Below are 13,167 nucleotides of genomic sequence, written 5' to 3' on the forward strand. Positions count from 1 at the left end.
TATTGACACACCGACGGCAGAGTCAACCATGCAAGGCGACATCCAGCTCGTCAGGAGAAGTTAGGGTTAACTATCTTGCTCAGGGACATATCAACACAGCTAGGAGGAGCCGGGGATTGAACTAGCAACCTTTCGGTTACAAGACAACTGCTCTACCTCATCAGCTTAGCCAACCCCTCCCTCCCCCCTATTCAATGCCCCCACACACCTCGTAAGAGATAAAAGCGTCTGCTAAATGCCCTGAATCTAAATGAAAATGCGAATGTCTGAAATGTCGTTTAACTCCGACAGGTCGTAAGGATAAGTTTACAAGCGTTATCGTTTACGAGCGCCTTTTTACCTGTTTACGTTTATTCTTATCCCCCCCCCCCTGTAGATGCGCCCAAGATCCAGGGGGTTCTGGCCATGTATACATGGGAGGGCAACGCGGTCAACCTGAGCTGCGAGGTGCAGGCCAACCCCAGCGAGGTGACTCTGGTGTGGCTGCGGGATGGCCAGCAGCTGCCCGGCGCCAACACCAGCAACATCAAGATCTTCCAGAACCTTGCAGCCAGCTTCCTGGAGGTAGGCTGGGGTTGGTGCTGCGTGTATGGATGTGTGTAACGCGGACGCACGTGGAATCACTCCAAGGGAAGTAACTTGAAAGAACAAACGCACCGACAAATGCACTCTCGCGCTCAAGCGAAAACACGGCAGTCTGTGCACTCAATCCCAAACGCGAGCACGCATGCATACATTCATCTATGCAAACATATATACATGGATGCATAGATACATAGATACATACATACAGGGACATATCATACATACATACATACATAAACCTCTGGGGTTTGATTCACCCACCCACCCAATCAGGAAATTCTGTACACACAATCACAAACGCACACATAGTACATTCGTACACACATACGTACGTACGTACATACATACATATACAGGCAGACCCAGACATACATATACTATCTCTGTTTGGATTCACCTACAAATCACTGAAGTCTGTGCACACCACCACACCCAAACACAGCCACACACACACACCTGTTCTCTGTGTCTCCCACAAAAACACAAAAGTCTGTACTCACCGCCACACACATACACAAATAAAACCCACCCCAGGACATCAAGATTTTATGAGTACATTCATGGAGTGGAGGGTGTTTTCCGTACCCCCGTTGTGAAGGCAGAGGAGTGCGGTGAATAATTAAAAAGCAGGAAAGAGCTGGGAAGGAATAAAAATAGAGCACTCTAATGGACAGATGAGAGGCAGAAGGTCAGGGCAGCCGTCCGCCGGTTTGTTTGTGTTTTGTTCGGTCAGACACCGGGGAGCACATCGATCGCGGGTTCTCACGTTCTCGTTCACGGCTCCTCCTCTCACGCAGACTCTCTCTCTGCTCCTTGTCCCCCCACCCCCCACCCCCCCCCTCTCCGACCAGGTGACCCCCACCTCGGAGAACGACTACGGGAGCTACAACTGCTCCGCCTCCAACGACCTGGGCACCGAGTCCAAGGAGTTCCTGCTCATCCAGGCCGGTCAGTCCCAAACCCTGACCCGACACCGCCACAACACCCCGCCTCCACCCAGCCCGGTCATCGGTTCCTCCTCCCCCCCACACAGAAAATCAGTGTCTGCCGGTCTAACCGGAACACAACCTCTCCCGTGATCGCTCTGAATAAAGTATCATCTTTGTAAACGAGCGACACGAGGGACGGGAAGCGATGGAGGATGACGAGAGTAGTGTCACTCTTTGTTCGACCGGACCAGCTGTTCATTATCCCGTCGACCCCTTTTATGTCTTCTCTCTTTATGAGTTTCAGCTCGATTCCCGTCGTAAAAACCCGCTCTTCGGTGGGGAGCGTTCGCAGGTGCTTTTAGTCGTTTTAGTCGTCCTCTTTAGCACCTAGATGTTGTCTTAATTCACCATTATAGAGCCCGGTCTCGCTCGGCCGCAGCCTGTCCAACCACTCCGCAGAGCTCCGCCGGAGCGCTGGTTGCTGGCTGTCCCCTCTTAAGACCTGACACCTCGTGCCCTTATCAGTCGGCAGTAACAACCGGCGAAGCCGCGGTTTCGGTCCGAGCTTTAGTGTCTCCCGAGAAGACTGTAGATCAGTTGCAGAGATGAGGAGGGGAGAGGGACGCCAGGCCCTGTTTGTCACGTTGCAGTGCGTTTGCTGAGGTTGTGGTGAGGTGCACCGGCACGTTAAGGAGAGAACAGAACCGTAGATAAAGGGAGGCTGACGTCCTGTGATCTTAGGATCAAACCCGGGCTATTAAAAGCCACTCCGTGGAGCCCGGGCTGTGGTGCGGCAGAATGCATTGTGGAGCCACTGGCAGTAAACCGACGGCTCAATTTAAGTTTTCACGTTTTTCCATAAATAATAATCACAGTGTTTTATTAATGTTTATTCAGGATTTTAATGCTGAACATTAACTATAGCGTGTGATGTTATTCTTCATTATTTATGATGATTTTTTTTCACAAGACAAGATGGACATTATTCATCCCGGATGGAAAATTCGGGTTGAAACCTAATTATAATCATTATTAATCACTGAGTAATCTACCACAAATCACGATGCTTATTAATCACAAACGATTTCAATGATTTCCCTGAATGAATAACGAGAGTACTGTAGCTCCCTTCTAACATGTAGCCATGTAGCTCAATGCTAACATGTAGCCATGTAGCTCAATGCTAACATGTAGCCATGTAGCTCCATGCTAACATGTAGCCATGTTGCTCCATGCTAACATGTAGCCATGTAGCTCCCTGCTAACATGTAGCCATGTAGCTCCGTGCTAACATGTACCCGTGTTAGCTAGCGCCCCACATTAGCATCACATTGTTTTTCCGCTATCTTAGCGTTAGCATCACTCTCTCTCCTCGCCCTCCAGACGTTCCCTCCGCCCCCACCCTTGGCCTGATGGAGCCCTTCTCCAGCACGGCCCGGATCCAGCTGATGGAGCCCGAGGCCACCGGGGGGGTGCCGGTCCTCAGGTACAAGGCGGAGTGGAGACCCCAGGGCCAGGGGACATGGGCCCAGCAGACCTACGAGCTCCCGGAAGGTGCGTGGAGGGAGGGATTGGGGGGGGGGCTGGATGGATGGTGGAGGTCCCATCATTAGGTCCCGTTGGCACATACATACACGCATAAAGAAACACACACACACACACACACACACACACACACACACACACACACACACACACACACACACACACACACACACACACACACACACACACATACGAACACACACACACACACACACACATACATAGACATACAGACACACACACACACACACACACAAACACACACACACACACACACACACACACACACACACACACACACATACACACACACATACACATACAGACACACAAACACATATACAGACACACAAACCTATACATACATGCAAACATACATACACAAACACACATATACATACAGACACACAAATACATATACATATAGACACACGCACACACACACACACACACACACACACACGCAAACGCACACACACATTTTTGTAGTCATACGCAGACAGCCATGTTAGTTTTGTGTATTTATATTTATTTAAATCAGTGCATTGCAGCCAGCTGGCGTGGTAAGGCGTCCTCGTCCCCCCACTGTAGTTTTTTCTTTTTCTTTCTTTAAAGGCGTCTGTCATTGCTGGGAACGCATTCGCCCTGCTTTGGTAACCGGCTGTTTCGCCTACATCTCAGGAACACGGATGTTTGTTCCTTTACGATGAGGCATTGCATATGCATCCATATTCATGTAACCATCCTAAAACTTTATTTAATCAAGCCATACAAAACAAGGTGTTCAAACGGAAAGCAAGCTTTGAAAACGTGCCGGAATGTGCCGATGAGATAACTACTTGTTTATAGATTTAGTGTTAGCAGCAGTCCTGTTTGTCTTGTGCTGCAGTACCAGCAGCCACCATCTGAGGCAGCGTGGCGCTGGTGTGCTGTGTTACAGGTTCTCTCAGCGAGGTGACCATCGACAACCTGAAGCCGGAGACCAGCTACGAGGTCAAGGTGTCCGCCGTCAACGGCAAGGGGGAGGGAGAGAGCAGCCCCACGGCCCTGTTCAAAACCAAGCCTGTCCGTAAGTCTGCTGCTGCATCACCACCCACCCGTCCGTCCGTCCGTCTGCACTATGAACTCACACACACACACACACGCGGGCCCCCACCCCCACCCCGCTGTTCACCCAAGCACCCGACCACGGCCCCCCCACCCCGCTGTTATCTCCAACAGAGAGCTGCACCCCAAGAACCGCCTTTGACACTATAAACACTCACACTCGCACACACACACACACACACACACACACACACACACACACACACACACACACACACACACACACACACAGACACAGACACAGACACACACACACACACACACACACACACACACACACACACACGTGTACTCATACTCAGATAACCATGCTGTTATCTTCAATTCAGAGTCTTCTGCACCCCAAGGACCCGACCACTATCGACACTATGAACACTCAGACACACATATGCAAACATACACACATCACACACAAACACACAAACACATACACATTTGTCTGGTCATACTCAGACAACCATGCCGTTATCTTCCAGGCTGAGACTTCTGCCCCCCCAAGAACCAACATCGACACTATAAACACACACACACACACATACACACACACACACACACACAAACACACACACACACACACACTCTCTCTTCCCGCAGACCAGCCGCTGTCCGCTTCAAGTCAGACACTTCTGCACCCCAAGAAACCACCGCCAACACAAACAAACCCACACACTCACACGCACACTCACACGAACGTGACCCAACACACACAGCCAAACACACACCCCCATACGATGCACGACGTGGCGTGATGTATCGTCCTCCCAGCTGCCGTGTCCACGCCGTCACTCCTCCCTCTGTTATTACCCAAGAAGCTGCGCTTTCAGCAGATGACTCAGGAAGCACCGCTCCGCTATTGATTCCTGAGAGCTCGGCGCGAAACAGGCCGCCGTCTCTTCGACGCTTCTCACACCCTGATGAGGCCCATGATGGCTCACACGGCGAGCAAATTGGTCGCTTTTCCCCAAAGTGGCTGTTGAGATCTCCCCGGAAGACGGGCCTTGCAAATGTGTCCATTTGGTGTATTTTTTGGGTTGAAAATTGCAGCAGGAAGCACTATTCATAATTTGCCGTACTGGATTTTCGGCCACGTGTTATTAATTCACGGGGGGTCACCGTGAGGCCAGTAGCGGTTGTTATTGATGAGCGATTCACCGTTGATGCATTCGACTGTGTTCAGTTGCGGTCAGATTACCGCTTACGCTAACTGATAGCACATCCTGGCTAGTCCTACTGTAGTGTTATCAATTCATGTACCACTTACATTTTGGCCTCAAAAACACTTTTGACACAGAGACCGAATAGGATACCATGATTAACGTTTGGTACATTTTGACCAAAAAACGTTAGCAAATCACTAATAAACGAATGGAGATGGAGCAGTTACTGGAAGGTACCTCTGCTTCCAACCTCTTGATAGTTAGGTGAGGCATTTGTTAGTTTTTAGCGCCCTCTGTTGGTGAGGCTGCTTGCTACCATGCTAGGATACAACAAAGTCAAGTAAACACAGTGAGTACTGAAAAAATGTCCTGTGTATTTCAGTTCATTCATCACATCTTATGTTCTATGCTTTATTTCTCTGATTTATCAATCAGGTTATACACTCTCAAGTAAGTGATCTGCTTTAATAGGAGTACTAGTTTCACTCTAGAATCGCTTGTAGATTCCTTAGTCCTAATTTTATTCTACTGCTTGTAGATGTCCTAGTTTTAATCTAGAGCTGTTTGTAGATTCCTTAGTCCTAGTTGTATTAGTCGCTTGTAGATTCCTTATTCCTACTTTTAATCTAGAGCTGCTTTTGGATTCCTTATTCCTAGTTTTAATCTAGAGTTGTTTGTAAATTCCTTAGTCCTACTTTTAATCTACAGCTGCTTTTACATAGAATTTCAAGTGAATGAATCCATAACATAATTAACGCAAAAACAATCCATCATTGATAACAATATATGAAATGGCATTCATATCTTATTATGTTATCGCAAGCGGGCATTGATGGAGGAGAGAACACATTTTTCTGTGGCGAAAACAACAACCTCACAATCTCACAACCAAACCATCAGTTTTTTTTGGACATCAATGATCCTGTAGCTTAATTACAGTGTTGCAGCTTGAGGTATGAGGACTCAAGATGGCCCTGATGATAACCACATAGATCTTCTAATCTTCTACCAACGTTTGTTTGTTTTCCGTGCTCGCTTTCAGAGAAGTACCACTTCTGAAGAATGCCTGCCGCTGATTAGCACAGCAACAGATGGGCAAAAAAATTACATCTTGTCAAAAGTTAACTTCGAGAGAGAAGTTAATTCGATTTAGTTTGTTTGGCTGACACATATTTCAAAAAAAAATATGAATGCTAAAAGTCTTGCTGAGGCCATTTCAAAACAAACATTTCAACAACCTTTCATTTAGTCGTTTTGTGTGTGACAGTGTTTTCCTAGCTGTAGAGATCATTAAAAATAATGATAGTCACTGTTTAGTAAAACAGAACGCCAACATATATGGCACGACATGCGTTTAGCAGGAGAACAGTGCTAATCGTTAAGTACATATCTTGAACAAACATGTAGAGATTAGGCATTGTTTATTCAAAAATGCATTTGTCAGTGTTGATGTCATTTCTCTCATGTTCCTAGACGGAATGTTTCATTTTACCACCGAGGAAACAGGTTTGTTGTTCACAGCTAGCGTAGCATAATAGCTCCTCCTAGCACCGTCATACCATCATGCTAGCCGCTTGTTGTAGTAGCCGCCCCCCCCCATACCCCCCCCCCCCCCCCATAGTCCAACTCAAAAGATTGAAAATCACGACACCACCAACTAACCCCTCTCGCAGACGCTGATAATAAAATATGTTCCATTGGCGTTTTATTAAGCTCAAATATGTGTCTGGACGGGTTGATTAAAGACATCACTTCTACCGTGATTTGATTTGAAAATGCTGCAGTCCTGTAGAATTACTAGCCGCCGTTGAAACAGACAGTGGAAATGATGGCTCTCCTCTCCTCCCCTCCCTCCTAATTCAACTGTGTTTAATATCAGTTGGGAGGAGGGAGGTGGGATCTGGGCCCGGGGGGGAAGCCTGGGTTATAAGTAATAAATCCACTTCTTCGGTTAAGATAGGTGGGGAGCCTGAAGCCTTTATCCGCTGTCTGCGTCTTCGTCTGGCCCAGAGTCCGTCTCCTCTCCATCTCAGCGCCATAGACCCCCTTGTGTTGTTCACGTTTTCCCTTTTGCTTTCGGTTTAAACTGTTTTCCTGTTTAAACTTCTCTGCATGTCTTTTTAACTGTTTTATTGTCCATTCATCCCCCCTTTCATTCACCTCCGACCACTTTCCGTTCCACCCATCACATCTCCCGGTCTTCCACCACTCGCCGCAGAAGGTAACTTCCCCTGAGAAGAGGAATCCTCCCGTCCGTCAGAGAGTCTTAACGTCAACGCCAGCCCACGCACTAAATCCTCTGCACTCACCCTGTTCCCTTCAAACCCGGCATGCTGTTAACACGGCACTGTAGACGACAGCGTCTGCGTTTAGGCCTGGGTGTGGGTTTAATGGAAGTTTAAGTGGACGGCATTACCTGAATTGTAAACCAGCTACTTCGCTCCTCCAGTCAGAATTACTAGAGCTATTATTCATTCGATTAATTATTGATCGTACAATAAACCTGATCGTCCACCGCCCTTACCTGACATTTAATACTTTTCTCATTATTCTTATTTGTGTTACCGCAAGAGAAACACGACCGCAGCCTACACTCAGTTCCTGTATGTGTTCATCCCCCTGTATTGTTCTTCATGTGTGTGTGCTGTGTGCGAATGATAAACAAGCTAAAGCAGCTCACCGAGGCTACATGTCTTTTAAGAGTAGGTAACACCCCAAAACACTTTTTTTCAGTAGAGAACGGATCCACGTGGGTCTCAGAGAACTAACTAAAGTCTTGGAGAACATTGCCTTGTTATTTATCACTAAACTTATAAAGTTGTTAAACTGTGAGAAAACGTTCCAAAAACGCCTTTCCGCAAGGTGCTGGCTTTCTATTGGCTGTTCACCCTGGCTCCAGCGATTGTGTAACTTGGGTTTGACAGCGTTTGACAATCCCTCGCTCTCGCTCCTGGGGAACCCAAACTGTCGGTTTCCTAGAACTTTTACAGCACTCTCCCGACGACTCCGATCACATTTTTTTAAAACTCGTAGGCAGACATTCCCCTGCTAAAACATTGTGTTTTTAAGTAGCCTTTAAAATGAATCTCTTTCCTGTGTGGTCGCTGGCTTCCATCGCTGGCATCACACGCGGAGCGGCTGCGCATTCGTTCCAGTAAGACTAAATGTTCTCAAACTGCAAAAAAACAACAGCATTGAACGCATGAGTCAACATCGTGAGTCACACCGACAACTCATCTATTTACATCTAATTCCTCGGATCACACTCCTATTTAAATATCCCAGAGAATTTCAAGAGATCCAACGCTGTCACAACAGTCCTGCCCTGGCCCTGCTGCTTGATTGTCGGTTGGCAGTTCAATGCCCGAGGAACGCTGAGAGGCACGCACTTCACGTAAAGACTCTTGAGCAGACTCTGCTAATTAGTCTACCTGAGCCCTGGTATCTAAAGGAAGATGAAACAGCATGCAGTTCTTAAAGGATTTACCCAAATAAAAATAAAGAGAGAGAGAGAGAGAGAGAGAGAGAGAGAGAGAGAGAGAGAGAGAGAGAGAGAGAGAGAGAGAGAGAGAGAGAGAGAGAGAGAGAGAGAGAGAGAGAGAGAGAGAGAGAGAGAGAGAGCACACTCCCCCTCCTTACCAAATGGGAAACTTTACTTTTCAACTGACTTTTTTGTCTATTAATTCCTCCGTTTTCAATGTACAGGTTCATCCATCTCCAACCCTCATCTCGGCACAAAAAGACTAACCTGCCTCCTAGCACTTAATCTTTTTACTTTCATCTATTTATTTAATTATTTTCCTCTAATGATACCCCCTCATCGCCCCCCCCCCCCCCTCTTGTCTGGGTCCTCTCTGTGTGCTCCCAGGGAAACCCAACCCCCCTAAGTTGGAGGGCTCCCCCCGGCCCAAAGGAAACTCCTTCAGGGTCAAATGGATCAAACAGGACGACGGGGGATCCCCCATCCTGCACTACCTGATCCGCTTCCGGCCGGTGAGTACCCCCCCCCCCACACCCCGTACTCAAATATAAAGCATATGTACATACACTATTACGACGACAGATAATGTAATTTGATTCACTTCGTTTGGTATCCTTGTGCGATCGTAATTTTTTTATAAGCCCGATAGAGCTACTGTCATTTCACTCACTTTATTTTATTTTTATTGATGTTTGATTTTTACGTGCGCTGCTGCTGCCGCTGTTACAACGTCGTTCTGCCCTCGGGCGAAGCTAAGCCCCCATTAAACCAAACCGAACGGAAACCCCACCCCTTGAGCAGGGTGCACGGTTCCACCCTATCACATGGACCGGCCTGATGGTGTTCAGCGGAAGACTGGGTGGCCACGCCCATTCTGCCGGCGATTTGAGTTCGCCCTGTAGAAGGCTCTGGAGAAGAGCAATTCATTTCTTTCCAGTTTCGATAAGTGTTTGCGGGAGCCAACCACCAAGCTGGCTTCTCTCCCCACGGCGCGCTATTGGCTGGTTTAACACAATGATGACAGGGAAGCCACGGCAAGCAGCCAATTGTGTACAGAGTAATTTGAACTAGGCCTGTTGATCACGCCTCTTGTGCTGAAGAAATTGACAGCAGCTTCCCCAGACCAAGCTCAATCTACGATTGAGCTTGGTCTGGCAATAGCCAGGCTTGTTCAGCATCCCTCCAGCTAGGGCTGCTCGATTATGGGGAAAAATCATAATCAGGATTATTTTGGTCAATATTTAAATCACGATTATTCAAACGATTATTGATGAGTTTGAAAACATGATGTATTTATTCAGTATGTCTCTCCCAAAAAACACTTTGTAACTGAGGCGTTTGAAATTTTGCTTTAAAAAAATACACTAAATGGTCAAATAGAAAATGTTCAAATCTAAAGTAATGTACAGATATGTATCCAGCTGTTCTTTCTATAAAACATTTAGTTTTGTGATTGTTTGACGCTAAAATCAAATTCGCGTAAAAAATTTGATTAATCGCCCAGCCCTACCTCCGGCCCGTCTCTGATTTGTCGGTTCTGGTCATGCGCCCACAGAAGCAGACGTCGGATTGGAACCCCGAGATGCAGCTGCCCAGCGCCAGCGAGCACGTGCTGCTGACGGGGCTGCGCTGGGACACAGAGTACGAGGTGCTGGTGGTGGCCGAGAACCAGAAGGGGAAGTCCCAGCCCGGATCCTTCTTCTTCAGGACCGCCGCAGAGCCCTCCGCCATTCCAGGTTTTCCTTCACTTAACATCTTGATCCTAACCGTGTGGATGCTGGCACCCGTACTGATTAGTGCACTAAGCTCCCAGCTCACACCCCTACTAAAAATATACACTAAACCCAATGCTAACACCAAACACTTTGAGAAAACTCAAAGCTCCCAAAGGTACCAAACCCATATTCAGTGACCTCAAAGCTCAACCTGCTACTTAACCCATAATCAGTGTCTCAAAGCTCAGCCCGGAACTAAACCCACAGTCAGAGGACTCAAAGCTCAACCTGTTACTAAACACGAATTCAGTGAACTCAAAGCTCAACCCAGTACTAATCCTACAGTCTGTGAGCTCAAGACTCAACCCCGTACAAAACCCACAGTCAGAGAGAACTCAAGGCTTGCCCTGGACAGGAGGCCTCCATTTCAACATCGGTTTATTGACGCGCCGAATGTATCCACGGAGAAAATCGTTTATTTTCCAGGACAGAGGTTTGTCAGAAAGGACTAAAAATCAGGGCTAAAAATGCTCTGTTGAGAAGTTTGACTAGACAGCCCTGGCTCGGCAAGTTTTGAGTTGGCTCCTGAAAAAACACTAAATCGCACTGCCACCTTTATGCTATTCTATTTTTTATTTACTGTTTTAATAACAGCAAACAACAGGGTTCTCGCAGTCCAAGCTTGCAAACAGCCTGCTGGTGCTTTACGTTACAGTACGCTGGGCCGGAATAACAGCTAATTAACTCGTAGCTGCGGGTCCTAGCCTTTTTATTTATTAAAACTCAGCCACGCTAGCTGAACCACACAGCCCTGTTACAAGCCATTAATATTAGCCACTTGAGAGCGCTTGGCGGTAACATGACAGCACATCCCTATCTTCGGTTTCCCTCGCCTGCTTTCTCTTTCCTTGCTCGTTTCTCACCGTCTAATTCGTCCCCAGCCCCGCCCCTGTGAGGAGTCGATGTCTGGCCACGTAGTGAAGCCCTAATCCCTGCGCCTCGATCCTGCCTATCGCTTTGATGTGTGTGCGTGTGTGTTTTCCTTCTACCTACTATTTCTTTTATTTCCCTTCGCCTTCTCCTTCAAATTTTCCCCTTGTGTTTGAAGAAAGTAAAAAAAAAAAATACCTGTTATTCTTTTTTACTTTTCATATTTTTTTCCAAAACATATTTTCATGTGTCTCTCTTTCCTTTGTTTCCCCCTTTTGTCTTTCTCCTATTATTTCTTCTTCTTTTTCTGTCTCTCTCTGTCCCTCCCCTTCATTTCCCCCTGTCTCTCTCTCTCTCTCTCTCTCTCTCTCTCTCTCTCTCTCTCTCTCTCTCTCTCTCTCTCTCTCTCTCTCTCTCTCTCTCTCTCTCTCTCTCTCTCTCTCTCCGTTCTCTCCATCTTCTCGTGCGATGTTCCGGCATCCCCTGGACATTGATGTCACCGGCCACCATTTTTCTCGCCCCCCCCCCCCCCCCCCCCCCCCCTTGCCCCCTTCCCCCCTCGACCAATCAACTCGTACGCATTCGTTTTGGGCCGTGGCTGTGGTGCATCCAGCCACTCAGGGCTGCTCATCGGTGTCGTACACTATGGCCTCCCTCCTCCTGTCCCTCTGGGCTGGACTCCTGCTGTCCTAGTGCCGCGGGGGCCTGGGTTAACGTCTTGGGTTGACAGTATATACAGAGAGGAGGAGGAAGAGGAGGAGGAGGAGGAAGAGGAGGAGGCACTGCTGCCTTGTCTCAGGCCCAACTGTCTTTTCTGGAGGCTGTTACAGCTGCTCAAACAGACTCTGTTCTAAAAGATGTGCACACCCCCACACACACAGACACATACACACATGCACACACTAACATGCTGTGCACTTGTGCACGTGTGCATGCAGACGCACACACACGTGCACCCAAGTACCCACGTTAACATGCATGCACACACGACAACGTACCCACAGAGACACACACACATACACACAATAACACGTATGCCTACACATCGTCGCACACACACACACACACACACACACACACACACACACACACACACATCATTCATGCACGCATGCTCCCAGAGACACTCACACAGATCACCACGCACACAAACACGTCCACACACATGAAACGTCTCATTCCACGGATGGACAAAAAGCAGCGGCAGAACTCTCCAGACACGACGTCTTAAAAACCAAAGGCAGCGGAATCTCCCGGGGCCACAACCCACCCATCCCCCGGGGCCACAACCCACCCATCCCCTGGGGCCACAACCCACCCATCCCCTGGGGCCACAACCCACCCATCCCCTGGGGCCACAACCCACCCATCCCCTGGGGCCACAACCCACCCATCCCCTGGGGCCACAACCCACCCATCTCCCGGAGCCGAAACCCACCCATCTCCCGGAGCCGAAACCCACCCATCCCCTTGGGCCACAACCCATCCATCCCCTGGGGCCACAACCTACTTATCTCCCAGGGGCCACAACCCACTCATCCTCCTCGCCCCGTGACGCGTAGACGCGGGGCGACTAGGAGTTGGCGCTAGACAACAGAACGGGAGCGACCGTCGTGTTCTACACTAGAGGGGCTTTGTGTTAGGTTTAGCGTCGAGATTTCCCCTGTCAGGCCCCCCCCTCCCACCCCCCCCCCACACCGCCCGCGGCCCCCCTCATG

General features: G+C 48.4%; 1 protein-coding gene across 16 annotated transcripts in view; it reads left to right on the plus strand.

Moving 5' to 3' along the window:
• Window positions 1-13,167, plus strand: part of ncam1b (neural cell adhesion molecule 1b) — an 81,318-nt gene that overhangs the window by 59,446 nt on the left and 8,705 nt on the right. For 5 of the 16 annotated variants that reach the window (XM_030380808.1, XM_030380809.1, XM_030380816.1 and 2 more), the window contains 9 exons: window positions 377-564; window positions 1,437-1,533; window positions 2,898-3,068; window positions 4,000-4,128; window positions 5,759-5,773; window positions 6,797-6,829; window positions 7,542-7,544; window positions 9,192-9,316; window positions 10,360-10,540. In XM_030380808.1, coding sequence (XP_030236668.1) covers window positions 377-564; window positions 1,437-1,533; window positions 2,898-3,068; window positions 4,000-4,128; window positions 5,759-5,773; window positions 6,797-6,829; window positions 7,542-7,544; window positions 9,192-9,316; window positions 10,360-10,540 — 942 coding nt within the window. The remainder of the gene's footprint in view (window positions 1-376; window positions 565-1,436; window positions 1,534-2,897; window positions 3,069-3,999; window positions 4,129-5,758; window positions 5,774-6,796; window positions 6,830-7,541; window positions 7,545-9,191; window positions 9,317-10,359; window positions 10,541-13,167) is intronic. The other 11 variants (XM_030380813.1, XM_030380815.1, XM_030380819.1 and 8 more) reach the window with 4 other exon arrangements.

Source organism: Gadus morhua, chromosome 16 (genome assembly GCF_902167405.1).
Source record: "Gadus morhua chromosome 16, gadMor3.0, whole genome shotgun sequence".
Taxonomy (NCBI): Eukaryota; Metazoa; Chordata; class Actinopteri; order Gadiformes; family Gadidae; genus Gadus; species Gadus morhua.